General features: G+C 42.5%; 1 protein-coding gene across 7 annotated transcripts in view; it reads left to right on the top strand.

Annotated features, from left to right (window-relative positions):
- The window catches only part of MAD1L1 (mitotic arrest deficient 1 like 1), a 366,422-nt gene that overhangs the window by 112,776 nt on the left and 225,779 nt on the right, over positions 1–27,867 (top strand). For 6 of the 7 annotated variants that reach the window (XM_030484959.1, XM_030484958.1, XM_030484963.1 and 3 more), the window contains one exon: positions 1,053–1,197. In XM_030484959.1, the coding sequence (XP_030340819.1) occupies positions 1,053–1,197 (145 nt within the window). Of the gene's footprint in view, positions 1–1,052; positions 1,198–23,101; positions 23,107–27,867 lie in introns of those variants that run through there. The other variant, XM_030484965.1, reaches the window with a different exon arrangement.

Genomic DNA, 27,867 nt, shown 5'->3' with positions numbered 1-27,867 from the left:
ATTTTCTTGTAATTGTAATGATAAAGAATACCCCTCTGAAGCACTCAGCAATTTTCCAGTCTATTTTTTAGCATCAGAGCAACAAAGATCTTCTGTTACTGAGTAAGGTAGAGATGTTGCTTTTGATCTTTCTTGCTTGCTTGAGGGTTTTTGACTTGCGTGCAATGCTTTTCTTCATGTCCTGCTCCCTCTTTAAACACTTAGTTAGTGCAGGCTTGGTTAAACTTGTCATACTTAACTTATGAACCAACTCTTAATCTCTAGAATGATTTCACTCTTATTTTGGTGTTGATAAAGTACTTTGCCAGCATACTTGATCTGTGAGGAGCTGCTTGGTGTGTGCCTTGGAACAGCTCCATTAGCATCCCGGCAGCAGACTGAGTGTCTGAAGGGCACGCGTGAAGAACATCTCCAGGAATGCATGGATAATTGTGCATCACCACATCATGCTGCACAGGGAGCTGGGAAGAGGAGGGACCAAACTCTCCTGGCTTAGTTGAGTCATGTCCACATTGCAAAAGAAGTGCTAATCACTGGGCCTCAGAAGACATTTCTCTTCCAATATAGGTTGCTGGCAAGTGCGGTGCGCAGGTGGTGGCTATAATTACTTGCTGAGTATTATCTGTCTAAGCAGATCATATTAAACCTCAGTTTTACTTCTACTTTGTTAGAAAAAGATTAAAAGATACAGTAGAAGCCAAGACTGTGCCTCGTTTGTTGAAAACGAGGTATCTTCTCAAAGGCAAACGGGTTGATTTTGAAGTAGATACGGAATTACTTAAATGCTTTGTATACGTGAGGTTCCAGTAATTGTCTTGTGCTGAACAAGAAGGCTGTCACTGGGATGGTTCTTCTCTCCTGTCTTTTCCTGAGAACAGCTGATAATGAGACTGCAGCTACTCGGTTTCCAGTGGTGCAGCCGTGAGATGAAATGGCACCAGCCCCAGTGTCCTGGTATCATGGTGATGCTTCTCCTCCTCTCAGGTTTTCCCTCATTTGTCTGACTAAGAGGCAGTGCTGAACATCTCACATGTCTGTATTATCTTTCTTAGTGCCCGAATACTAGAGAAGGCCCGGGTGCAGCTACAGGAGGAAATAATACGGATTCAGAGCCAGCTCTTGGAGGAGAAGAAGAAACGTGAGCAGCACGAAGCGCTGGTCAGGCGGCTGCAGAAGCGTGTACTGCTGCTCACCAAGGTGAGTTCCTGGCTAATGCTTGGAAAGCCTTTTCTTATTTCTTTCCCCTAGGTGCAGTCCTCTCTATTTCTTCTTTGCTCACCTCTCTGACTGGTATTACAAAGTTGCTACGGGGTCTTTGCATAGTGAGTGCTATAAGAGACATGAAACTTGTGTTTAGGACTGCATTAGAATGAGAGTGCTAGTACATCCGAAGGTTCTGCTAGTGTTCCCCCTATCTGGGCTCATGCTGTGTTGGTGATACGGGACTTTGTCTCAGGCCTGGCGTTTGTGTGAGGGCAGAGAATTGACTTATGTTGTCACTAGAGTGTTTTGAGCCACTGAAGGGAATTTATAATGGCTTTGGCTGCATCACCTCCTTTCCTAAAGAGAACAAAACAACGACACCTTGTCAACTCTTCCTGTGGAAAAACAATTTACGGAGAGTAAGAGATTCACCTTCCTCTTATGCTGAAAGTCTGTTGGAATGTAATGGTAGGCACTAGACCAGTAAATTGAAAATGCATTTTAAGGTTCTTTTTATAGGATATATCAAAGAAGTCTGCATTATCCTGTATCTGCTGTGCTGTCGTGATGAAATCCTATGCAATAATTTTGAAGTCTGTAGAGCATTAAGAATTTTATATTAAATTCTAAGACTGCTCTTTCTCCAAAGGGAATAATAATTCTCTCTAGTCAGAATGATGGTTACTTCACTTCCCAAGAATACTCCTTCCAGAACTTCACTCACCTGAGCAATCTCCCTGATGTTGTAAAGCTGCTCATCTCAGTGAGCTTATGCATGTGCATAAGGTCAGACTCAAGTAGCTAAAGCATGTGAGAGGGCATATCTAAGCAAGAGAGCAAGGAGCTGTTCTGTTGCTTGTACTTCAGTCTTTAAATTTTCAGTGTTAACTAAAGCATTTTGATCCATTTTGATTGTGCTGTACCTAATTCTGTGTAATTCCATGTCATTGCTGAGCCAAAGAAGCTGTGCTATATGGTGTGGTAAGCAGGGCTTCTTGAAGCACGAAACAACCACTTTGCCAGAGGATATTCTATCAGATCTTCTGGGTGCAGGATTTGATGCCATGGAGAGTCACATAAGTGAGGAGAGAAAAATGACAGCAGTTCCTCCTGCTTCACACTGAGGTAGGCACCGCAGTCAGGGTTGGATGGACCAAACTCTCTCCATGAAAACAGAGAAGGCATCTCTTCTCCACAGTCTCTGTAATACCCCCAGCAGCAGACAGCTCTCCAATGGTGTTCTAGTTTGGTACTGCCATGGCTGGATATGACAAAGGTAGGTACAGAAGCCAGTAAAAATCCTTTCTTTACAACCTTCTCAACTGTCTGGCATTGTGCTGGGCTGCTCAGCCCTGAAGGAAGTTTCTCAGATGGTTTCTAAAATATTCCCTTTGTTAACTTATTTCTAACCCTCAGCAGAATGTTTTGTCATAGAATACAAAATATCATTGCTTTCCTTTAAGTACTGGACAAAAAGACAGCAGTACTCTGTCAGGTAATGGATTGTACCCTCATTTATTGAAAGACAGAGCCTTTGCTTTGTTTGCTATCCTCCCCCTGAAGAGTTGGAAATGTCCTTCATCAGACCATGGCAAATGAACTTGTGTTTTGACAGCGGAACTTTTCACTGTGCTCAATGATTCCTCAACTGACCTGTTTTAAAAGAAGAAAGACTTTGCTGTTCTCTGAACATTTACATTCCATGCAGGGAATGCGAGGGGTCCTTTGTGAAGAAGTACATGCATTATGGCACTTGGGCAATCTCTCCCTGGCACTGTTTCTCCCACTGGTTGCTCTTCTCATGCGAAATCAGAAGAAGGAATTTCATTTAATTAAAAAAAGCCTGATATTGTGATTTAAAATGAGCTTGAGCAAATATATTGCCTGTCAAAAATAATTATTTTACATTGAAAGCATATCACCTAGAATGGTATTTAATCATCTCATTAGTGGCATCAGTGGTACTGTGTGCTCCTATGTAATTTGAGAATGGAAGAGATGAGCTCTCTCTATTGAATCTTTGTCTTGTTAAATAGGACTGTGAAAATCTAATTTGGGGGAGACTATTATATATATGATTGAATTGATATTGCTTTTGATAGTGTGATTTTTGCATTTGTGTATATTTGACCCTCTGCTAGGGCAGTGAATCTGTTCCTATATGCTGAGCAAGTGAGCATTGAAAGGCATGAGATATGTTTAACAGTGTAAGTTTAATGCAGTAACAGCTATCCTTTTGGGCTCAAATTGTTACGTGGAAGTCTCAGGCCTTGAATATGTTTTAAAAGATCCATAGAAAATGATAAACCGTTCATCATTTGATAAGAGCAGTACCCGATATTTGAGTAGCGAACACACTGTCTTCAGGAGGTACTTGCTTTGCCAACCTGATTCCTCCTCAAGCTTACTTTTATGGCTATTATTTCTTTTTCCTCAAGATTCAAGCAACACTTCTTGGCTTTTACAGATGACTTGTCTCACTTCATAGAATCATAGAACGGTTTGGGTTGGAGGGGACCTCAAAGTTCATCTAGTTCCAGTCCCCTGCCATGTCTTGTTCATTTTCTACTTGCCACAGTCTCTGTCTTGGTTGCTCTCACATTTCCATTTCAGTGCACTTCTCCATCCATTGCTTGCTTCCTCGCCTCATTTGCTGCTTTTGGGCTTTCTTGACCTTACTTGGGCCTTTCCAGTTGGTTTACTGTTTGGAATGGGCACAATTGTCAATCTAGGATACTTGGGTGACTCACTACAAAGCTCTCCTCCCTGGCAGACCTGAGCAGTATTCTCCAGTCTTTGACGTCCTAGTGCAGTCGTCCAGCCCAATCAGTTCCACCTCTGTCAGTGGGTAGGGGTAGGAGCTGCATCCTAGTTGTTCCTGTTGACAAACTGCTGTTTAAACATGTTAGTTGACTACTTTCTCTCACATGTCTTTGTAAATCAGGGTAATACTTCAGTTTTCTGGTCTATGTGTTTTCAGTGAAACATAAGACTAGATTGGACACCGTAAAGGTTTTCAGACATTGATGGCTTGAAGGTATCTCCTGGAGTGTCACTCTATTCACTTAAGGTGATGAAAAGGAAATTGATGTTTCTAGGGATGTATTCATTCCCTCTTTGAGAAATCCCCTTGGCTGGGTTCACTGTCTCTCGGGCTGTCTTTTTACTGTGCTCAGAGTTTTAGGGAAATCCTTAATCTCTGCTTTATTACCTGAGGTAGTTCCGATACAGCAGTAGTAGGAGATATCTGAAATGCTGGGGAAAGACCTAGTTTACCTCTGCCCCTTTTTCCTCTTTGATTTACTGTTGTATTGGCTTTGAATGCCATGTGTACCTACATGTTTTTGTATTTGACTTCTGTGTTGTCCTCAAGCTTGTGAGCGTTTCTCTTTTATCTGAGAGCTTTGCACACAATAACTGCTCTTTCTTTATGAAGTAGACTTGTTAAAAACATGCAGTTCTGCTGCTGAATGACTAAAACTTGAGTCTCTTAGGAAATTCTCTATGACATGTAGGTCTCCCAAAATGAAAACCCCTTAGTGAAAATCCTTATCTGAATGCAAGCACCTGATTGAGTCAGTATTTAATGGAAACAAAGCTCTATTTGTTTTAGGAGGGCAGCTTTCAGGGGCATGAATGGACCTTGTGCAGCAGAAGCGAGGTTGGAGGAAAGCAATAAGGGCCTACTGAAGGGTTCACAAAGCTTTCTGATGTAAGGTGCCTAAAGTTGGTTTGCACGGGTCTTTTGCAGCCCTTAGATGTATTCCTCACTTAGTGGCTGTTAGGGCTCAGACCTGCCAGCCTCTGCTCCTGCAGTGACTTCTTAAAACAGTTATTTCTCCTGTGCTGCTGGACGTAAGTACATGAAGCTGCAGAGTAGGAACAGCCCATTACACAGATTTGACCAGACATAACATTTCCAGCTTTTCTGCAGCTAGTGTGTGACCCTTTGTAGGAAGCTCTTGCCTATCTGCGCACACCAAAACTCAGAACGTGAAGCCCAATTTCAGTTACTTCTTCCTTATTCCAAATGAGCCCAATTTGCTTCTCAAATTGTAGACTTAGTCAACGTACGCTGTCCTAATTGCATCTCTTGCTCTCATACAAGGCATAAGGCAGCAAATGAATTAGTCTGGTTGTGCTGGATGTTGTTGTTTTGCTGGTTTTATTTCCCGTCTGTGCATGTGTCTGCCTTTGGGTACTCCACTGCCTGGAGAAGAGGCTGAAAAATTCCATTTTGTTTCCTGAGCTTTCAACCAGCTCACGTGATCCGATAGGAAATCTGTTTCCATTGAGACATAATTTAGGCCATCACCATAAAAGGTGGAGATGAAACAAGTATTGATTAACCAACTCCAGCTGACTGTTCATACCATGTGTTCCTGGAGATATCTCCGCAAGAGTCAGTGCGAAGTGTGTAAGTGACTCCCAGAGCTGAGAATGGCAGAGATGCATCAGAAATGGGACTAGGTAATTAAACTGTTCATTAAGCATGGCAGATGTAGAGTTCATGACTTGATTTGCCATCTGCTTTGTTTTGTAATCAGCAAAGATTTAAAATAATGCTGATGGTTTCTCTGTCATATTGGGTCCTGCATTATGGTCTTTTCTTAGGAGGTGGATGATTTTAAAGCACAAGGAAGGATCTTGAGGTTCAGTGAACAAGGTGAATTAACCCTTTCCCTCGGATATGTAAAAAATCTTGAATACTGCACTCTGTTACACTCAATAGCAATAAAACCAGGCACTCTGGCAAAGAGATGCCTTGCAACAGGCCGCCTTTTGGGTATTGTACCCTGTGCTCTGCGTCCAGGTAGCACAGGCAGCTCTGGGGCAGAACTCTGTGTTAGGAGTAGTACCAAATGCTCTTCCCTGGCTGTTATGATGTGCTGCTTCTTCCTTCCTTCAATCCACTTCATGACTGTGTATTATTTAAGCAGCACCATTACTCGTGCATCACCAGCTGTGCTGCCACTCCATGTGCTGCAACTGTTAAGTGCTGTCAGCCTGACCCTTGCCAATCCTTTCCCTCTGCTCCCCATGTCTCCCCTTCGCAGGGTTCTATAAACCTATGGAAGTTATGTTCCTTTTTATGCCTGCAAATAAATGCATTTTAAAGCAATTCCAGTGCTCCCCGTTCTGTGATTCAGCAAGGCAAGCTTTGCCAGGCGAGGTAGTACTTACTAGGTCATCCTGCATGCTTGAGAAAAGAGGAGACAAGGCACTCTGTGTTTGAAAGAGACTCAACAACCTTTCAGATTGAGCACAGTTCCCCTTAATTTCAACTTGATTATATTAATCACTTAATAATTCCAGCAAAAAGGTGATTTGTAGTTATGGGTGGATGGGGATGATAGCAAGGGAAGAGAAAAGATCATTAACTGATGTGGGACAGAGGAGAGAAGGGAATTGCTGCCTGTGGAGTACAGAGGGTTTGAATAGATCTCTGCTGACTGTGATTTTTAGTATCTAGAAACATCATCAGGCCCCATATTTTAGGGAGCCTTTTTTAAAGGCCCCCTAACAGGTCAGCGATAAGGTAGTTGCTTTTATGAGAGATCTCTTCCCTGTTAGCTAGTGCTGTGCTGATGCCAGGTGGTTATTGGGCTTCGTGCTCATGGTTTACTCAGGAGTGTCTGGGTTCCTGGGTAAAGCATCCTAAGTTTTGTGAGGAGAAAGCAGGATTTGGAGGTTTTGATGACTGCTGCTGTAGGCATTTTCTGTTGGGGTTTAGGAAATATTATAGAATAACAGAATAGTTTGGGTTGGAAAGGACCTTAAGATCATCTAGTTCCAACCCCTCTGCCATGGGCAGGGATGCCTCACACTAGACCATGTCGCCCAAGGCTCTGTCCAGCCTGGCCTTGAACACTGCCAGGGATGGAGCATTTACCACTTCTTTGGGCAACCTGTGCCAGTGCCTCAGCACCCTCACAGTAAAGAACTTCTTCCTTGTATCCAACCTGAACTTCCCCTGTTTAAGTTTTGAACCCATCACCGCTTGTCCTATCGCTACAGTCCCTGATGAAGAGTCCCTCTGCAGCATCCTTGTAGGCCCTCTTTTGTGTTTGCTTTTGTTGGTCTCTGACAGCCTTGTTTCTTGAGGGACTTCAGGGAAAGAGATCTGGGAGGATTTTTTTAACACTGGGGTGTTTCTTTCCCCCCACCCCCTGTATAACCCAGATTTCTTAATAATTTTTTTGAGTAACTTCTTCCAGTTACTTATTGTGCCATGTTTTAGTCCTGATCCACCTAACCACCTTCTGGAGCTTGGCAGCAGCCTCCCAAATGGAGCAGCGTTGGAGGTAATCTGCTGTACCATGCTTTGCAGTGACTGCTCGACAAGAAGATTTTGCAAGTATTTATTCTGACAACACTTTTCCTGTCTGTTTTTTGGTCTTTTTAAATGTCTGTCACTGCTCTACTTAACCTTTACGAATCACCTTGCTGCCTGCATTGTAAGGACTTTTAAACCATGCTCTAACCTTCCATATGGAACAACTTTCCAGGACCGTCCCTGGAAGTACTCACAAACCATGTAGATGAGGCCTTCAGTGACGTGCTTTAGTGGTGGACTTGGCAGTGCTGGGGTAAAGGTTGGACTTGATGATCTTTTCCAACCTAGTTGATTCTATGATTCTATCTGTTGACCTTGATTTCAAATATCTCTAGATCTCAGAGTTTAAAAGTGATTTTCCTCCTTTGTCTGTACCCCCTAATTTGGCTGTTTCTGGCTTTTATTTAGCTTGCAATGGAATGGTCTGACTCTCGCTTTCATGGAAGTTGCTACAGAAACAAAAGAACAAATACAAATGTTATTGATCTCACCATAAGCTGAGTTACACAAGTCTCAGCTCTGCAGCTACAGAAGCACAGCAGTGTTGGTGGCTTCACCCTGCCCTTCTCCTGAACCAGCCATAACATGCAATGAAATGGTTGTGTCTGCAGTGCTTCTGCTGCCCTTTCTGTAGCAATCAGAACCCCACAATACTCCAACGGCAATTCTAGCAGACATTCCTACAATGACAAACTAACTTTGTGCTGATTTATCCTTAATGCCTCGTTATATTCATTACAAGATCTTATTTGCATGCTTGACATTTTAAAACATTGTGTTTGGAATGTGTTATTTATTTTGAGACCTTTATTAAGCAACCTCAGTCTAAGGGTTTAATTGTTACTGATAGCTAAGAGTATAATTACCTCAGTAAAATATCATGACTATATTAAGCAAATGACAATTGTGTTCCAGAATAAAATGAGTACAAGCCATTTTCCTATGAAACAGGCTGTTCCAGAAGGCCTGCTAATGTCATTTGCTGATACAAATGCAGAGCCTCTCTATAAAGAATGAATAAGGAGAGCTGAAATCGATGTGTTTGGAGAGGAGGCTGTCTGTAGTAGTTTCAAAGCAGTGCACAAAGAGCATTTGGAAAGAGGAAATATCTTGAAACCAGAAAATGTTACTGTTTCTCAAGAGATTTGCAGGTTTCGGAAAGACAGGAGAAGTGTGTGTTCTCTGGCATGGCCTCCCAGGACATGGGAATGCTTTTCTTTATTAGACATTAGCTTCCTTCCTTTGCCTGATTGGGTCATAGGTTTACTACTCGTTTTACTCCATGAAGAAAGTGGCAGAGTTGTTAAGTTCTCACCTCCTCATCCTGCTCCAAAATGACTTTGCAAAGCCTAAGAGTTCCCTCAGTTTCTGACTTGTCTGTATCTGTTGAGGGCATCTCTGGCTCTGAGATGAGACTGAGCTTGTTCTATGGCTGTGGGCACTGCAGATGTTTGGGAGCTTGGTCTGCCCTCACCCTCCTGCTTCCCATGGGATCCTCTCTAGTGAGATCGTTTGCTCTTGGTCTGATGTTGCCCTAATTCTTCACAGCTAGTGGATGAATTTGCCTTTTCCCTGACTTTGGATACTCTACTTCTTTGTGTACCTGTATGGGTACCTAAAGGCAGCTGTCCCACAGAGGCATGAAGGTGATGGGCTTTGTTAGAGTAGAGCTGAGTCACCTGAGGCCTTTTGACATGGAAATGGTGAAAGTTAGCTTCAAATGTCCAGCCTGGAGGCAGAACATGAATTGACTCGTGGGCCTTGCTTCCCTTTCCCTTTTAGAAGCATGAAAGAGCTCATAAAAATTATCTTAGCCATTTTTGGGAAATCAATTCTTTCTCTTGCCTTTTTATGTATCTGGTAAAGTTTGTAATGATAAAAATACAGAGTTCATTACTATCTTTACATCTGATGCTTTTGAGGTGGAGGCACAAGGACAGCCTCTCTATTCTTACTAATGTTATACCTAACAGTTTCTCTTTAAGCAAAGTGTTTAGAGGGTTTTAAAGAATTTTATAACAATTCAGAATATACAGCAAAGTTAAAAGTTATGTGTTATTTTATGAGGCATTTTTGAAGGACTATAAGAAATGTCACATTTCCCAGAATACTGAGTAGATTCTGCTTTGTTCTACCACCACTAGGTATTAATGCTCAATGCTGAGAGGTTAGATTATGACAATTAGAAACATACCCATAAAAGAATTTATTTGACCTCCAGTTCTCATTTTTCTCTCAGAGAAAGGGCTGTAGGACTTACAAAGGTAAAATATTCAATAAAAATAAATTAGGTTAATCCAATGTTATGGCTTGGAATTTAAACTCACCTGGGTCAGGTAATTCAAAGTTATAGTTCCCTTGATGCCTGTGCTGTAACATTGGTTCCTCTGAGCTCCTCAGCCCTGAATGATGAAGAATGGTTGAGCAGATAAGGCAGAGAGACGAGGGGGAAGATGGATGGGTGGGATGAGGGAGTTATTGTCAAGGGAAGTCGGGCAGCACAAACCTCACTTCCATACTTCACAAGCAGGAGAAGGGCGAACAGCAAGAGGTGGCTGGGTGAGGAAGTTAGGCACGGGCTTGGGCAGCATCCAAGGACAGGGGAAGGGATTTAGGATTTCTGAACAGCAGGCTCTATAAAATACTAGCTAGGATAAGCTGCACAAAGGGCTTTTCGCATTTCTTTGTTCCTCGGATACTTACAGTTTGAAGGCATTAATATCTGTGCCTCTTAGAGCAGTGGTATTGCCACAAGAACTGCAGCTTTGAATCTCTGATTTCTCTCTGTTTTAATTCTCAGCCATAAAGCTGGATTAACTGGGTTTGCTTCAAGTTGAATCGCAGTGGATTTTTTAAGGGATAGGAGAGAGAGATAATTAAGTAATTGCACAGTAGCTTATTTCAACATGAGATGGGAGCCTCTGGTAAGAGCAGCTGCACTACTCAGACACCAGTCACTCAGAGCATCCTTTCATATGAAGACCCAAAAGCTTTATAAAACTGAAGGACTGTCGGGAGGATTCAGGAGTTCAGGATGCTCCTGGCACAGTGTCACGCAGCACCGACTGTTTTATTCAGTGCATGTTCACAGCATCTCGGGTCAAGCTTTGCTTCAATTGGTGAATATATTAGAAGTCAAATGAGTTTTCTCAGAGCACTGTAGAAATGGTCTCTGACCCATGATTTGTTGCATTGAGGAGAAATGAACTGTTCCCTGTTTTATGAACACGTTTGCTTAGGTAGTATTTCAGATGGAGACAACAACATTATTTAATAGAAACTATAGCATGTGGAAGCAATTTGGACAGTGGGGGAACGGAGACTTCATTTGCTGTTCATATGAATCCAGAGCCACAGGATTTCCCCAGAAATATCACTACCTTTTCTTTTTTAGTCAATAATTTGGAAAGGGATTAGTAAGTAAAGAAAGTGTGAGCATGAGATGGGAAAAAGAAGATAAGCCTTTTACATGAAAATGATAGTTACCTTCCTTCCTGTCCAGAGGAGGAGGAGAACTGTTTTTATAAGAGGCTTACAATTTGTAGAGGTTGTATGTAGGAAGTTCCTACAACCCTATGCAGCATCCAAGTTGTTTTTGAAGTGTAGGGAAGCACAGGCAAAGCAATGTTTAAATATCTCTCTTACAGTTGTGTCTACATCTCCTTACTTCTCTTGGGTAGCGAAGAAAAAGAATCGTCAAAGGATTCCAGCAAATGCATCCCTTTGGTGCCACTGTGCAACACTGTGGGGAGCAGAGACTAAACCCTACTTGGTCTTCTAGTCAATACTATTTTGGGTGCCACAAGACTGTGTGTAAGGAATTGAGACAAAGTGGTTGAAGTGAAAGCGATTGAAGGGGGGAGTGTTTTTAAACTGATCACTTTTCTTCAGGGTTTGAGAAGGTTTGTGCAGATCTCGTGCCCAGGAGCTGCAAACACCCTGAGGGCTGCTTTTGACATTGATGGCAAGTATTTATCACAGATAAAGTTTAATTCTGCTAGTTTTCTGTGCCAGCCCATGCTGTAACTGCAAGAGCTGTTCTTTTGCTGCAGTTGAATACTCTTCTCCCCAACCCCTTTGCTCTACCCAAGGTGTAAGTGCAGCTTCCTCTTCAGTCTTCTCCACCCTGCAGAAGCACTCTGAAGCTCACATTCACTTGTCCTGGGTGCCTGTAGGGAGCTGTAGAAACTAAACATAGAAAGAATTGGATGACAGGACTCGGGGGCTCGCTGTCCTTGTGTGCATTTGAAGGAGAGATTCACTTTACAACAACCAGCAGGTCCTAGGTAGAGCTTTGACCTACCTGCCTGTATAGCATATAGGTTTGCATTGAGGTAGATGGGGTGTGCCCAAAGCCCCATGCGCTCACCCTCCATGGGACAGTGCCAAGAACTCGTTCCTGTCTCAGGGAGAGGAGATGCTCTTACTGCCTTCCTCCCTCTGAGCAGCAGGGTCTTCCTTCCACTGGGAGCAGCAGTTGGAAGAGTCCCAGCTCCTGCACCCTTTCTTCTCTACCTCAATGGGAGACACATGGGTTACAGGTAGGTCCAGGACCAACAACTGGTTGTTATTGCTTACATGGATGGGAGAGTAGCTGGAAACGCTAATTCTGTGCATTAAACACGTGGTAACATTGAAGATCAGTATGGATGTGAAGTAATGTTTCTTTCAACACGTTCACACAGCACAGAGCCACATTCTTTTACAGGCCATATGCAAAATGAATTTGGACAATGAATGGACAGCTCTCAAAATGATCTAATGTCTGAATTTGCAGTTGAGGCAATTTCACTCTTCTCCCCACTTGCTGGTTTTTCAGACATGTACATAAGCTGCAGGAATTTTGTTGTTTGTCCTTACAACAGTAGTTCTGTATGTATTTTCAGGTCTATAGATAAGGAAACACTTCCTGGCTTTAAAAAGAGAGTTTTGTGTTGATAACATGTTACCTTTGGAGACCAACTTTGCAGGTTGACATTTCCATTATATTAATTACAAAAGAAGAAAAGCTGTGCTTGTTTTGTCACTGGGAAATGCCATTTGCAAGTTATTGGGAAGCTGATCGTGTCAGCAGTGTTATTGCATTATCCCTCTGTGAGGGCCACCACAACTAAATGGCAAGAAAAAAAACTGCAGCAAGAAAAAAGCAATTTCAGGAAATATAATGAAATCAAAACAAAATGCCTTTTATCCCTCTCCAATGTGAAGATGTTTATTAAGATAGCAAATGTAAGAGTTTGGTGCTGGGGGGAAATGCTTGTGAAGCACTCTAGGCTGTGTTTTTAAATAGAAACCACCATGCAAGAGAATTTTTGACCTTTTACATGAAGTGCACAGGACCAAGTGGCAATACTCCAGTGATATCTCTTCCACTCCTCATTTTTACCCGCTGTAACCCTGAACATCATCCTTCTCCCCTCTCCCCCATTCTACACCAGACGCCGCGCGGGCTCAGCCTGTATAGACCAAGGCCCATGCACAGGGCTGGGGTAACCTCTGCCACCGTGGTGCTGTGAGGTTCTCCCTGGAAGCTGTTTCTTTCCTGCCTCCATTCACTCTGCCAGTCCTTTAAGTAGATCTCAGCTCTTCTGTTTGCTTCTAGCAAAACACCAAGCAACTCATCTCTTTGTTTTTCCCCTTTCCTTCTCAGTGTAAAGCCACAAAGCTATTACGGGGAACAGCAGCACCTCCACATTCCTCCTGCTCTGCCTCAGTGGGCCCATCCAGCCACAGGCTTGCTGATCAGTCTTGATGGTTGCCTCCTGCAAGAGAGCTGCCTGCTTTCACAGGCCTCTAAATAACCCTCTCTACTCCTGAGCACAAGAGTACCACTTGGTGTAGTGGCCATTTCTTCTTTGAACGTGTGAGCTGCTACAAGAGATGCAGAGCACTTGATTCTGCTCATCCCTGTGCTTTCTCCCTGTGGTGTAACTGTGGCTACCATTCACAGGCAGCTCAGTGAGTTGCTTGTAAGGGAGTGTGTTCAGCATGCTTTAAAGGTTTAGAAGAAATCTTTTCTACCAAAGAAATTATTAACCCCCCCAAGAAAGCCATTTAACCCCCTCCTCCTTTTATCTAGCCAATGTGTTCCTTATGTAATATCTACGCGCATGAATTTGTCATGTGTGGTGTTGACCCGAGGCTGTGTTTGCATCCCTTGCATTGCACTATTGGCTTTTTCCTTGCATAAAAGAGAAGAAAAAAGAAAACTGCCAAATCCCTTGAAAATACCCTAACTAGGATGCTGAACAGCTGTAAATAATAGCCAGGTTTATGGTTTAACTCTCTAGAGGCTGTGCAAGCTGCAGGATGTGAAACATATGTTCTAAACCTGATGTTTTCCTTCAGATAACACAAATGGAAATAGGGAAGTAATTAAATGTGCATAGCTTTCCTCCCTGCCTGGGCATGGGTTAGTGAGTCCTGAGGTTCTAAGATCCTTCTGCTGCAGCTGTCGGTGCATCCTCTGTGAGTCGTGATTTCCATTCGAGTTCTCTCTTTAACATTAGGAATGGTTTGATCCCTCGAATGGACCAGCTGAAGATGACTCCTGAATCTGTCTCCTACCAAAAATACCCCGGCTTTCTGAGGAGGTCTTTTTTTTACATTTCACCTCACTAGGGTGAGTTTGGGCTCTTCTTTGTCAGTGTTTATGCACTCATTACTTCTCCCTCTGCAGAATTAGTTTTTGTCTGATTAGCTTTCCTTCAAGGAGAGGGAACAGGGTTGTGCAAGTGTTGCCCCTCATCAGCCTTAGGTTTAACATCAAACTGCGCCAGTGAAGGAACTGGATCTCTTAACTGCAGCCAAACTATCAAAGTATGTATTTCCAGTTGAATTAGCAATAACAGTGGATAAAGGACTTCTTGCTGACCCTGGCCTGGTAGGTATGGGGTCATTGTTTGCTTTGTGGAGAATTTGGGATGCTCAGAACATGCAAGCTGCTTCTCCTCTGCTGTGGTTCTGCACATGGATCATAGGTATGCCTCCATGTGAATGAATGGATGCCCAACAATCTGCATGAAAAGCTTGGATTTGTGATTAACTTTTAATATGCTAAAGGGAAGGCTAATAAAGTCAAATGCAACTTACAGAGTTCACACTCTTCATACAAACACAACTTCAGAAAAATGGTAAGTTTTGCTGCATTGTCAAGATGTAACAAGCAAGATTGCTGCTCTCCCCCCTCCCCGGAGAGCCTTGGGACTTACAAGGTTTATGCATCCAGACCAAGGAGTTGTTTTTCCTTGCAAGTTTTCCCCAAGAAGTAGTGATATGAAGCTCTAAGGGGAGGAATCTTCTTGTTATGTTGGCTGTCCTTTCTCTCTTTTTTTGTCCTGGGACTTGGTCTGGAGTTAAATGTGTTATAAATATCTTAGTGTTGATGCTTGATAGACTTACGAGAGCTGTTCACAACTAATGAAGGTTAAATACTGTCTATTTTGGGAACCTGAATGACATCGTCACTCATATTTTAGCAGTACTCAATGTTCAGAGGTGCATTTTTCCTCCTGTCATTACTGTGAGATAGAGAAGCGCCGTTATCTCAGTTATAAAAGAGGATGGGAAACCAAGAAGCTCGGATGAAAAGGCTGAAGACCTGAGCCCAAGTCAAACAGAAGTTCTGTGGAAGAGCTGTTAAATCTTTATTGCATTTCCTACTGAGAATCTTTGGTTTATATGGAGTCCCACAATGCAGACTGCAGTTTTCTGTGCCTTACCTGTGTGACAATGACCTTCATTCAGGTAGCAAGTCCTTTGCTGTAGCATGTGTGTATGTGTTCCCCAACACTGCCTGCCCTGCTGCATTAGCATCAGCATTTCACTGATTTCCTACATCTCCCAATTCTTGTTGTACCCTGGAAGCATCCAGGAAAATTTCAGTGGACCTGTATTAGCACAAGGATGTGATTTTCTCCTAGGGCTGTGTTGCTGAACTGGTTTTGTTTGTGGAGGTTGTGGCCTGGTTTGTAGACATGGGCTGGAGTCCCTTCACTCCTCTCTGCAGGCCATGTCTACCCAGCATGTCCATAGGGATGTCACAGCTCCAAAGGGTGTCCAGACCGAGTATCTAGGAGATCATGCTTTAAAAGCTGCTTGAAGTGTAGTGGTTTTTTCCTTCCACTTTGCATTAACTTGCATTTGTGTGTGCTCACTCTGCTTATCAGCCTTCGCTCTTCCCTCATTATTAACTTTTTAGGTGCTCCAGAATGCCTCACCCTTGCCTCTAGACTCTGCTAACATGAATATTTGATGTCAGCACACATCTTGCTATTTGCCCCTGGTTTTCTACACTAATCAGTATCCCGAATGAAACCTCTGGCTGTAATCCCTGGGGCAGCCTGCTGCTAATTGCTTTCCATGGCAAGAGGAATGGTCGGCTCCTCCGTTAGCTGCTTCTTACCAACCAGTGTTTGACTCTCACATAATGATTAAAACTGAGGGATACTCAGTCATTTCTGTAGATTTTCAAACCCTGCATTCACTGGTTCGCTCTCCTGTGAGTTCTCTCAAAGAATTGTTAAATTACTTTAACAAAAGCGTGGGCTTATCTATCTCTGTTTGATCTTGTTACAGTCAACTAAAAAAGATGCTTTGTAATTCTGAACCTTCTCAACTAATTTTCCTAATGTTCAGGTGAAACTTCCTTGCCAATGACTCTGATTTCCCAGAACAACCTTATCTCCTCTTTCAAAACAGATAGGAGCATGTCTGCTGTCTAGTATCTCCAATACAACAGCCATTTTAAATGATAAATAATTTTATTCTTTTGTCTCCTACCACCTTTGTTATTTTGGTCCTGGGTGAGTATCTGGCTTTGGGATTATTATTATTACATCTTCTCCTTAGTGCAGTTTAATTTCTTGAAGCGTGTAGTTGCCTCTATCAGTGTTCTCTGATTAAAATACAGCAGAGGATCTGTGCTAATTCTGGTCAGAGCCTGGCTCTTTGCTGGGTCAGTCAGAGTGCAGCTCCAGTCACTCCTGCTTCTGACTTCTGATAGACTCAAAGAATTGCCTGTATACCCAGCTGTCCATCCCAGTTTGGTTTGGGGTTTTAAGCTTTCATGGTGTTGAAACTGTCTACCTTTGAAATATAAGTGATTATTATTGCTGTGGCTTTTACTGACTTGATATTCTCCATTATGTTTTACATTTCCATGACCTTTCCTCACTTTATGCAAGCACCACAACATCCTGGTTTGATGTTTGTCTTTATTTTCATCTTTATAATACTGGTAATGTAAAAAAACCCCAAACAACTATCTATTTTCTTTTAAATGTTGATAAAGATTTGAAATGCTCTTGCAAGTTCATGTGTTGCAACCAGCAATTTCCAAAATGTTCATTGTCTGAATGTCCCATGAGATTTAACACTGTTGCAATGAGTAAACAAATCACTGTATTCCCAGACGAGGAAAGTATAACTGGATCAGAGTTGCTGACACTCCTGTTGATCTTGAAGATGCATCAGTCTGCTGAAATGTGCAGCTGTGGGCAGTGTATGGAGCTGGGGAGTCTTCTTCTCTATGACCAGGTTGAGATTTCAAATCTGTTATAACTTATTCGCTTTGTGGTATTTACTTTGGGGGATTACTTCATGGATTTTTTCCCTTTCTTCCCTTTATTGATGTGTTTTGATTTTATAAACTGTGTGGTTATGTACTTACTTAAACTGAAGCAATCAGATGGCAGAGATAAGCTAAGAGGCCATAATTCAGGTATTAGCAGTACCAGGTATTGTTACCAGGTTGCCAAAATACAATCTTCAAATAATTGTGGACGTGGTTATGATGTTTTTATGAACTTATTCCAATTTAATCTCTTCCTTTTCTTCACAGCTGTTAAGTGCACTTTTAATGGTGTTTCTATCTACTGGAACATTTAGATCAGATTAGAACATGACTTCTCAAAGCTGTGCGAACTGGGGCATAGTTTAAAGAGGATTAGTGATGAGTATGTATAAGGACTGTTCTCTGTAAGGTAAATCTTAGAAAGAACACCTTCATCTTTAGTAATTTATGTGTCAGTGGAGATTTCCTTCTTATTTCAGCTGGAATCTGCTGTGTTAAAGGTCATTTTATTGAAATTCATGCTTACATATTCATAAAAGCCCGCATTCTTCTGAGCATTACCAGTGACCAAGGTTTTGATGTTGCCACGCTGGATATTTTCTGTATCTTCTAGCACTGTAATCTGGTGTGATGAATAAAGTAAGATGTCTGCTCTTGATATTACAGCATTTATAAATTTAGGAGGGGGGTATTATGATGACATATAGTCTTTATACCTACAGCATAGAATGGTTTGGGTTGAAAGGGACAGGGCAGGGACACCTTCCACTAGAGCAGGTTGCTCCAAGCCCCGGTGTCCAACCTGGCCTTGAACACTGCCAGGGATGGGGCAGCCACAGCTTCTCAGCACAGCACCCTGTGCCAGCACCTCAGCACTCTCACAGGGAAGAGCTTCTTCCTAATGTTATGCTCTGTAAATACTGTGGAAATCCAGGCTGAGAAGGATGGGGGGAACCCCCGTATGCTTCGTCTGATAGCCAGGGTTTTCCCTGATTCTCCTGTTGGACACTCAGGAGTTCTGCTGCTCTCTCCTTCAGCTTCAAAGAAGCCCAGAGGACTGAGAGCTGACTCCTTGCGCTTCTGGCTGGTGTGTGCCCTTAAGCTGCTCCCAGTCACCCTGCAGGAAATTCAATTTTAGTTCAGCTCTTTAGGAGTCTTACAGATCAGCTGTCTGAGCCATGAGTGACTCCAAACACAGCTGGAACCAGTGACCTTTCTGTGGCTTTGTACCAGCTCCTATCAACCAGCAGGATACCACTTCCAGAGCTAAATCTAACCTGCTAGGTAAGAGTTATTTGACAATCTCATGTTGCCAAAGATTGTGGTACTACATCTCCTTCCATTTATCCTCACCAAAATTTGTTTGAGAGATTTCCTCAGTAGTGGCTTATGAATAACACTTATCACATTTGGCAAATGCAAGTCATTAATGATTTCAGCTTACTCCTTTATAGTCTGCCAGCCTTTTTGCCATTCAAGATTTGAAGGACTGTGTAGAGCTGTTTCATCAAGTTTTCTAACAATGAAATTGCTTTGCTCTTCAACCTTGAGGATTTTGTTTACTACAGGCTGAGGAAATGTGGGCTGCAGAGCACAGGCATGCAGTGGGTATAGTCCTGGAAGCTCGAGGAGGCTGCTGGCTGCGTGTACGTGTGTGTGAGTGTCTGTGAGCTCCGGCACGCTTGCCCCAGGCCTGGCTGTCAGACGGGTGGGAAGTGAGCTATCATCTTGCTTATGGCATCTCTTTGTTTCCATTCCAGTGTGGGACTAATGACAGTTCTGATAATGCCAGATGGCAGTCACCAGTCATCACTTAATAGCAGAAAAATGTCTAAACATTGTCTCCAGAATTGGTTTGTTCATTCTTTCTCCTTGTTCTAGCCTGGCAGTGATCCGCAGGCAGCACTTAGGGACCTCCTAAGAAGATCCCGTGTAGAAAACTGTCAGAACAGATTGCTGTATGGATTTTCAGAGGATTAAAGTTAATTAAAGAGCTCTTTCTTGCTTTCATTTCCTTGTATCTGCCAGCTATTTACATGCTAATGTAGGGTCTTCCAGGGAGAATAGGACAAGTGTCAGCACTGGGCATGTTATCACACATGGAAACATTAGAAAATAATGAGATGAGCAATATATAAGTGTGTGTAGCTTGACAACTGAAAGTCAGCAGCATTGCTTTTTGCATATTTTCAGTTAGTGTGTGATCTTACTGAATATAATTCATTCTAATGCAGCTCACGCTGCATAATTTAATACTTCATTCACTACACTATCTTTACATAAGAAGTTTTATAAATAGATATCGGGGGGGGGGTTTGTCTGCCTTCTTCTAAAGTGGAAACTTCTTTTCTGCAGAAGCAGTGAGCAGCTTTACTAGCAGTACAAACCTGGGAGCAGAGATTGTTGCGGGGACCCGCATCTACAGTTGCCTTGGAAAGTTGAAGCAGAGTAGGTGTGCAGCATGTAAGCAAACTGAGAGTGGATATAATAGTTTTCTGCTCCAGTTGCATTACTATTTGCCCATTCCATTTTCACATTATTTCAGGGGATTATTCTCTCATGTAGTTTTTCTATATCTTCCATTTTAACACTTTATTAAAACCGCTGCATAACAGATGAAATAAAATTGATCTCCGGTTATGTTTCAAGAGGGAGTTTAATGCTTTGGGAAAATGAGAAGCCTTGCTGTCTGTGTTTTTAAACAGAACTATCAAACCCATCTGTGTTGCTAAGCATAGGTAAAGAGTTTTCTCAGCTGCTGAAGGCAATCCAGATAGTTTGAAGGTACTGAAAGTAATTAAACTTCTAAGGATCAAGGGCAGTCAAAGGCAGATTTGTTTCCTGCAGCTTATTGTTCCCCAACATGCAGGTGAGGAAGTGACTAGCTTAGCAGAACAAGACATGCTCTTACCATGGGCTGCCATCGAGGCCATAGTCCCTGTGTTTCACGTGACCTTTGTGGTCTGGCATTAGTCTTTTTCTTCAGTCTAGTCTTTTGTGGTTTTCCTAATGGAAAACACAACGGTCTTACTCTGATGTCAGATGGCTGTTCTTTGGCCTGGAAAATCAATGTGATATTTTGTGAAAGAGTTAAAGGCGAGGGAAAGGGAAATACCTTTAGGAGACTTAGTTAGGGCAGGCAGGGGGAGAAGGTCATCCACACTGAGAAGTCACGAGTGACTCCCTGCACGCTTCCATGCTTACAGCTTGGTAGCACAGCTTTCTAAACAGGAGCTGTGATGTCAGGGGGGACATGCCCTGGGATTTTGGTGTTTGAGGCTTTTTCTTGACTTGATATTGCAAACCCTCTCCTTGGCGAGCCTGCTGGGGCCGACCAGGATGAAATGCTGCTGTACAATAAGCCTAAGGCTGAGTTTCTCCCTGACATCATCTGAGCTACACCAGGGAAAAACACTGTCCCTGGTGTCTAGATGTTGCTAAAGGCTTGTTACCCAGCAGTTTGAATAATTCAGAGGGTAACATGTTGTACTTGGTTCCTCAGACCAGATGAAACCAATATTGTTTCAGTATCTCTGCTGACTAAATCCTATTGCTGAGTGTGGTTGGGGGAATGTGATTGCCAGCAGAGAAAGGCGCTGTGCTCTCAGAACTTATAGAAGATGTGAGATGTATGTGTGGTACTTCAAAGGAAAGGACCCACATGGGGAGCTGGTAACTGCCCATCCTGGGCAGTGCCAACACAACGCTGCTTTCAGGAGCTCTGACAAGTGGAAACCAATGCTTTAAAAAATTAATTAGTATTTTACTTTTTGAAGCTCATCCATCTCTCTTGCACAAGTGATATATAGAAATAAAAATAAAATGTTAGCAAATGAAAGCACTAAAGAGGTCTGGTTCAGTAAGACAGTGTTTTGTGTTAGCTTTCTGAATGCCTCTGCAGACAGAACAGAGAGGTCAGAAGTTCTGTCCTTGCAGCCGTGAACGCTTAAAGAAAGCTCAGATGCTCACAGCACCTTTCCCATTAATGTGTTTTCCTGTCTTCAAGACAAATGACCCCTAGATATGTGGCAGTTCTTAATACATTTTGAAAGTCTCTCTCCCATAATTAACTTCTGATGCAATAAAACACGAGGCCACGGGGGTTATAGATTCGAGGAGACTGTTCAACAGGTTTTGAAAGTGATACGTCGAACACTTTCTGCCATTCATGTAATTAAGCTTAATCATCTTGAATTAATTAGAAGGTCTTGAGCACAGATAACAAGCCTTATGCTATCCCTCAGCAACGGCACCTTTTTAAAGCCCTCTTCAGTCGTTCCTTTCCTGCTTACTTGGCAGCATGGTCCATGCCAGCCTACAAGATGTTGCAGCCTCTGCGTGTTTTCATCAGAGCACCTCCCGTCCCCATCATCAGAGACTGATGATGCTAAAGCCTCTTGCTCGGTCAACGTGCTGCCTGTTAGCCTCAGATTAACCTTTCCAGCCCTGTCAAGTTTAAACACATTTTGTGTGCTCTTCCCACCCTTTCCACTACCTCCAGTCTTCCCATGTCACCGATGAAAAGTGCAGAACATGTGGTGACAATGAAATTCATCTGCTCCATGCCCAAGAGGCACAGGTTTTGACTGTTAATTAGTAATTCCAGTCCTGTGCAACGACTAGTCTGACAAGTCAGTCTGTGCAGGAAACTCTTGGTAGACTTTGAAGCGAGCATGCAGAAAGATCCTATTTTCAGCTGTACATATTTTTTCCCCCAGAATTACTTCACCATGGCATTGCTCTAAATATGTCTTGTGAGATAAGCTTTAAATCCTACTTGGGCAAAGTTTATTAAAAATTAACATTTGCATGGGTAGTCATAAAAAAGAATAGGACCTTCATTAGCTTGAAATCATCCAAAGTACAAAATAATATGGAATTGCTCTCCACTGGTCCAGATCAGGAAGACTCTTAACCGCTGGCCAAATCTTGAAGCCCAGAAATAGTCAGCATCTGTAACATCCAATAACCCACATTAAACTGCACTTCTAGCCCCAGAGGTCTGAGACAATGAGCTGCTACCAAGAGGCTGAACAGCTTGAAGTCGTCGGCATGGGATATTTGTCATACAATCGTAGATTCATAGAATGGTTTGGGTTGGAAGGGACCTTAAGCTCATCCAGTTCCACCCCCCTGCCATGGGCAGGGACACCTTCCACTAGACCAGGTTGCTCCAAGCCCCGTCCAACCTGGCCTTGGTCTCATTTGTCTCAAGTGGCTTTCTCTTGGTCTTACCCTAAATTGGGCTCACAGTCCCACTCCCTGCTTGAATGTAGAAATACTTTGAACTGGAGCACACTGGCATTGCTGAAGGGTGTCAAGCAGAGGCCAGGCTGTGCTTTTGCTTTATATGGATGCTTGTGCAGAGCAGGATGTGGTGGTAATGTGCTGGCCACCCCTGGGGTCCTCCTGTACATCACAGCACTGCTCTTCTCTTCAGTGGGGAAAATTGTGTAGTGTTCATTAGACTCAAGGCCTCAGGTTAGCTGCTCTGGTAGTTGATGATGTTTGGAAGTGAAATGTCAATGCAGATTATATAGTTTGATCTGGTTTTGCTTTATGGAAGTTCACACTTGGACCAAAGTAGCCCACGGGCCAGGTAATGCTGCTTTAGCCTGACTGAAGACATATCCCAGTGACAGTGATTCTGGTCTCCAGCCTCTACTGATGTTAGACAAAAGTGGACTGACAGTAAAGATGCTGAAATCAAAGTGGGATGAGAAAGATCCATTGTACAGTCTCTAGGGAGAACAGCAATTTTCATACAAATCTAGGACAGATGAGGAACATCCTCTCCCATCTTCCTTTTTTGTTTGGGCTGTGTATTGCTTGCCTGTACCTTGCAGCATTTAATCTGTTGTGATTCCCTTAAATGTCTGTGTCTCCAGCATATTCACCTTCCCTTGGGCTGCAAGTCACCAGCATGTGTGTCTTTATGTTAATTTGTCCCAGTTCAGAGCCGTAGCATCATTAGTGAAGTAGTGCTGCTGCTGTAATTACTGTGGGATTTGTGTGCAGCAGCCTGCTGGAGCATCATGGTGTACCTACTCTTTAATCATCATGAGCCATCCGCTTTATTTCTTAACTAAAAGTTGTTTTGTTTCTGCTTCAGAAGAGTGAATCTGTTGCTTCTAATCTTCTCTATGTAGAAAAACATTGCAGCTAGGATAAATTGAATCCCTGATTGATGGATCGTGCTCATTTTGGTACGATTTCTTCCAAGTCATGCCCTGTAGTTCTGTTGTGCACAAGTTTTTGCTCTCCTTTGTGGCTGCAGGGACAGTCAGGTCAGAATTTGGTAGGACCACTCCATAATCTGGAGAACTCTTGACCACTGTAAGCTTGACAAGGTCAAACACAGTATACAGGCCTGCTGATGGCTCTGTAGAGAAGATATCCCAATACAATTGAAAGACATTATTGGATGGTTATCCCATGGCAGCTCTGCAAGTAATAACCTTTTAAACCCCCATTCAAGTTAACATTGTACATTGTGTGACAAAGCACTCTGACTCCTGTCTCAGTAAGATATCTCTTACTCCTGCTTGCTTAGTGAGAAAATAGTGAATTGTAGGACTGATCAGGTCAAAGACCTGAGTTTCTCCAAATGTTCTGTGAGGACTCTCTTCTCCCCTTTTGCCTTTATCTTCTCAGGACTTCTCCAGGATTAAATGGATCAGCTCTTTATTATAAGCTGGTTCCCTAAGCTCGGGCAGTCCTCAGGCATAGAAGTTGATTGCTCAAGTGGGATGGAGCATTGACATTGCTGTTAGAGAAAGCTTGCTTTTATTTCTCAGAAAACCTCATCCATTAGGTGAGGATTTTGAGAGGTATTCTTTGGTGTGGTCAAACTGGATGATTTTGAATGCTTTCAGAGGCATTAAAATAAGGTTGTAAAATAAGAGCAGTGTGGATCTGGCAGCATGTGTCATTTTTCTGGCCTTTTGAAAGAATTTATAGCCTAGTTTTAGCATAAAGTGGATTTTGTTGTTGTCGTCTCATACTCCTTTTAAAAATGTTGCTGCTGTCAATAAATAAGGTGAGGGCTATAGTGATCCATGCCTCAAAGAGTATCAAATGAGAAAAATACACTTCCTTAGGTCTGTTGACAATTTATTTTTCTTGTAATGGGAACATTATTTATACATGAGCCTATCTCTCCTTACCACTAGAAGTTGTTGCATTCAGTTCTGAGACAATGAAATAGCAGCATCAAATCAGGCAGTTCACATCTTGGTTTTGTTAAAAGAATAAAAAAACCCTAACATTATTTCTCATAAGATGTTTTGGAGTAGAGCAATCATTTAGAAAATGAAAAGATCCTTTTGTCTAGAAGGCTCTTCCGTTTTGTTCTTTAATCTAAGCAGCTGTCTTTCTCCTTCCCCGTGGGAAGTTGTGGTGGGTAAATAACAGGGAAATTCATTTGATGATGAAGACATTAGAGGTTGGCATGGACAATTAATTTGTTATTAGACAGAATTAATTTTATTTGATCCTTACATGGGTCTGTTGCTGCATATAAATTCAGCAGCTTGAGTTAGCCTGCAAATGTAGCTCTGTTCTGTTCTGCTGAAGGATGGCTGTATTATGGCTGTGAGATCAGAAGGGGCTTCTTTCCTCACGTGTGCGTCAAGTCCAGATTACAGGGAAGTCTTTGCCTTTGTGCTGCTGGACGTCCTTTCTGGGTTTGAGACCTTTTCTGCTTGACAACTGGCCTGTTTCGCAGCACAGCTAAACCTGTCCAACGTGTCACTGTGAAAGGGATGGTCCCTCTTCCCTTCTCCTCTTCCCAAACTAAACGCTCCCATCATTTTCTTTGCTTAGAACTGGTTTGAAAATGAAATTTCTGAAGCTAAAGCAGCAGAAAGCTGACTCTAGAAGAAAGTGAGAAGATTTCTGCTGGTGAATGGTTTCTTTGTATGAGTTCCTTTGCTCATATGAGGGACAGGACAAAGTATCACTGACTACAGGTAGAACTCTTGATTTTCATCTCCAGAGGAATGATCTCCTTGCAGTGTCACAAAACAGCATCTTCATGGTTCCTCTTTTATTCCTAGAATTCAGAGCCATATTTTGGTTGATTTTGGTAGGTACTGATCATTTCTTCTGCAAAAAAAAGGTAGAAAGGAGTTAGACCTCCCTCCATCTTTCATGACTTCAGCATGTCAGGAATTTGGAGCACATGCAACAGGAACACTTTAGGAATGTTTATACTTGTTAACATCTCTGCTTGCTTTTACTATTTCTTTCTGGTTTTGCCTCTCTGTGGTGTAACTTCAGGAAAGGCAGCATCTCAGAAGAGGCTGCACAATGGTGGTATTCTTTTCCTAAACAGAGCTTGTGCATAGTTGGGTTTTGGGTTTGGATCAGGATGACTTAATCACTGGGAAGATCCACAGTCACTGTCTGTGGAAGGAGGTCTATGATTTAGCATGTTCTTCTATGCTGCTAAAGTTGTGGGGCATGAGTTTCCCCTTCTTTAAGATGGAGGTGGTGGTGCTGAACTTCCATAATAGGCTGCATTTAAGATCGACTGCTAAAAAGGACAGCATAACAACCCATAAATACACACTTCTGCACTGCTAAGTGGAAGAGCTCCATGAACAAGTTACTTATAACAGCGTCCTTACAAGACATCTGCTTTTGCATATATTATACAGCATTTTTCCTCCTGCTTCTCTCCTCTCTTAATTGTCTCTGCGCCAGTTTTCCCCAGACTGGAGAGTCTCTTGCTTGTGCTGGATTGGCGAACTAAAGATAAAAAGTTTTTAAAAATGAGACCAAGGACAAAAGCAGGGAGTGTGTTCATCCAGAGCTGTAAAGGAATATGTGGATGTGTTCAAAAGGGTACCAAATTCAATTATTTTTGTTAACCGGTGAGATCAGAAAGAGAAATCAATTATAACATGCAGATATCTTTCTTTGTGAGCTGCGTGGTGAAAACTTCAATTGCATTTACTTTTTAAAGTTGACGTGCCAGGAGACAGCATTGTTTCAGGAGGTATGAACAAGGAAGAGACTAATGTCATCTGTAAGTGGCAGGGAAATACCAAACCTTGCACCTCTTGACAGTCATCTTTTCCATTTAAAAAACAAGTTGGAGAAATTCAGTTTAACTATTCCCACAATAAGTGAAAACGCAGGAGAAACTAAGGGATGAAATCACACCTCTTGATGTTGTTGGAGATGATTTAGCAGTAATGAGATCAGTTCTAACATAGTGGCTAAGGCTGTAGATGAGAAGAATGGAAGAAAAGATTAAATTCCTGAATATCCATTAGCATGCCAGACCATTTGCAAGCTTAGCAGGAGAGTGGCAGGAAAGTAAGCACAATGACGAGTAGCTGTCCTCCCCTTCCAGCGAGCTCCAGGTCCACACTGAGCAAGTGCTTAATGATTGCTTTAACCACCCATCACAGACAGGCTGTCACTTCTTGGTCTGCAGCCTCGCGGCTGTTTAAAACGTGCTGGTAACAGGCACAGTGGAGACCACATGAATTCTCTTAACGTTGAAGGCAGAAGGAAGCCCAGCTCATATTTGCTTCCCATTTCTCACCTATTTGCACTTGGTGGCAATGCCAGTGCAGGCGTGTGCCCTTCCCCAGGGCTCCAGCAATGCTCATAAAGCTCACCCATGTGCCTGGGTTTGTGCAAACCTGACGGAAGAGCTTTCCTTGCAGCCGGTGTTTGCTGGGGGATGCCGTGCCTCTCGGGCCGTGCTGGCGTACAAACCAACACGACACTTATAAATAACACTGAGTTATTTATAACACTCTCCTGTGGTGTTAGAAATAACAGTCGTATCAATCACACACTGTTCAAACAGGAGAATTTAAACCCATTCAGAGCCCCCTGTTTTTTCATGTAGCTAGTGAAAAAGAAATTGCTGTTTGGAGCATCGGAGGAGTGGCTTTGCTTTGCTCTTTGCTGTTTGTTATCAGTGGGTTAAATTGTCCAATAACTTCAATTCTAAGCTTTTGAAGTATTGTAAAAAGTATTCTTGAAGTATGAAAGAGATACGTTTGAAGTGCACGGATGTTGAATTTAGAGAATGATTGTGTTCAGCTCAATTCAGTGGCTGATATTAGAGAGGCAATTACGTATGATTTGTGAAATAAAGAGAGCAACCTGTGCGGAGTGTGGTACCTGCGGGGCTTAACAGCACACGCTCTGATCCGAGCTAATAAGAACAGTACCTGATATTAGAGTTTGCCTTGTCAGGAAAGCCATTAGGGTGCCGGTGTGAGAACGTGGGGTGCGATGCAGAAAGGAAGCAGCTGTTTGCCTTTTGGTACCCCAGGAGAAGGCAGGGAGAAGCGCTCTCTAAAAAGTTCATTTGCTATGCTGCTGTTTCTTTGTTTTTAGTATTAAACTGTTGATCAAGAAAAGGATGTTTGAATAGGTACATTCTTTTAGGTGCACACGCATATCAGCTGGAGATTAATTCCTTTATTTGCATGTGTTTCTCTGAAGTTTCTTTTATATTTTGTGTAAAGTTATGTTTTTTTTGCTTTTGAGATGAAACCTTCAGAGCTCCCTAGTTTTCAATCTATTTATTCTTTTCATATCTTCCTCCATACATGCTGAACATGCTGAACTGACAGCATTTTTTTCTTCTTTTTCCACACTTCCAAAATCTAAATACAATTACAGCTTCCATTTTCTTCCCCTGGAGAACAACCTTTATACAATCTGTGCCACAGGCTCGATGAGGAGGGGTGTTCAATTAGCATCATGTTTGTGTCTTAAATTC

The sequence above is a fragment of the Strigops habroptila genome, chromosome 4 (assembly GCF_004027225.2).
Source record: "Strigops habroptila isolate Jane chromosome 4, bStrHab1.2.pri, whole genome shotgun sequence".
In the NCBI taxonomy this organism is placed as follows: domain Eukaryota; kingdom Metazoa; phylum Chordata; class Aves; order Psittaciformes; family Psittacidae; genus Strigops; species Strigops habroptila.
Note: the sequence above shows the minus strand (reverse complement) of the source record. Positions and strands in the feature narration are given on the sequence as shown.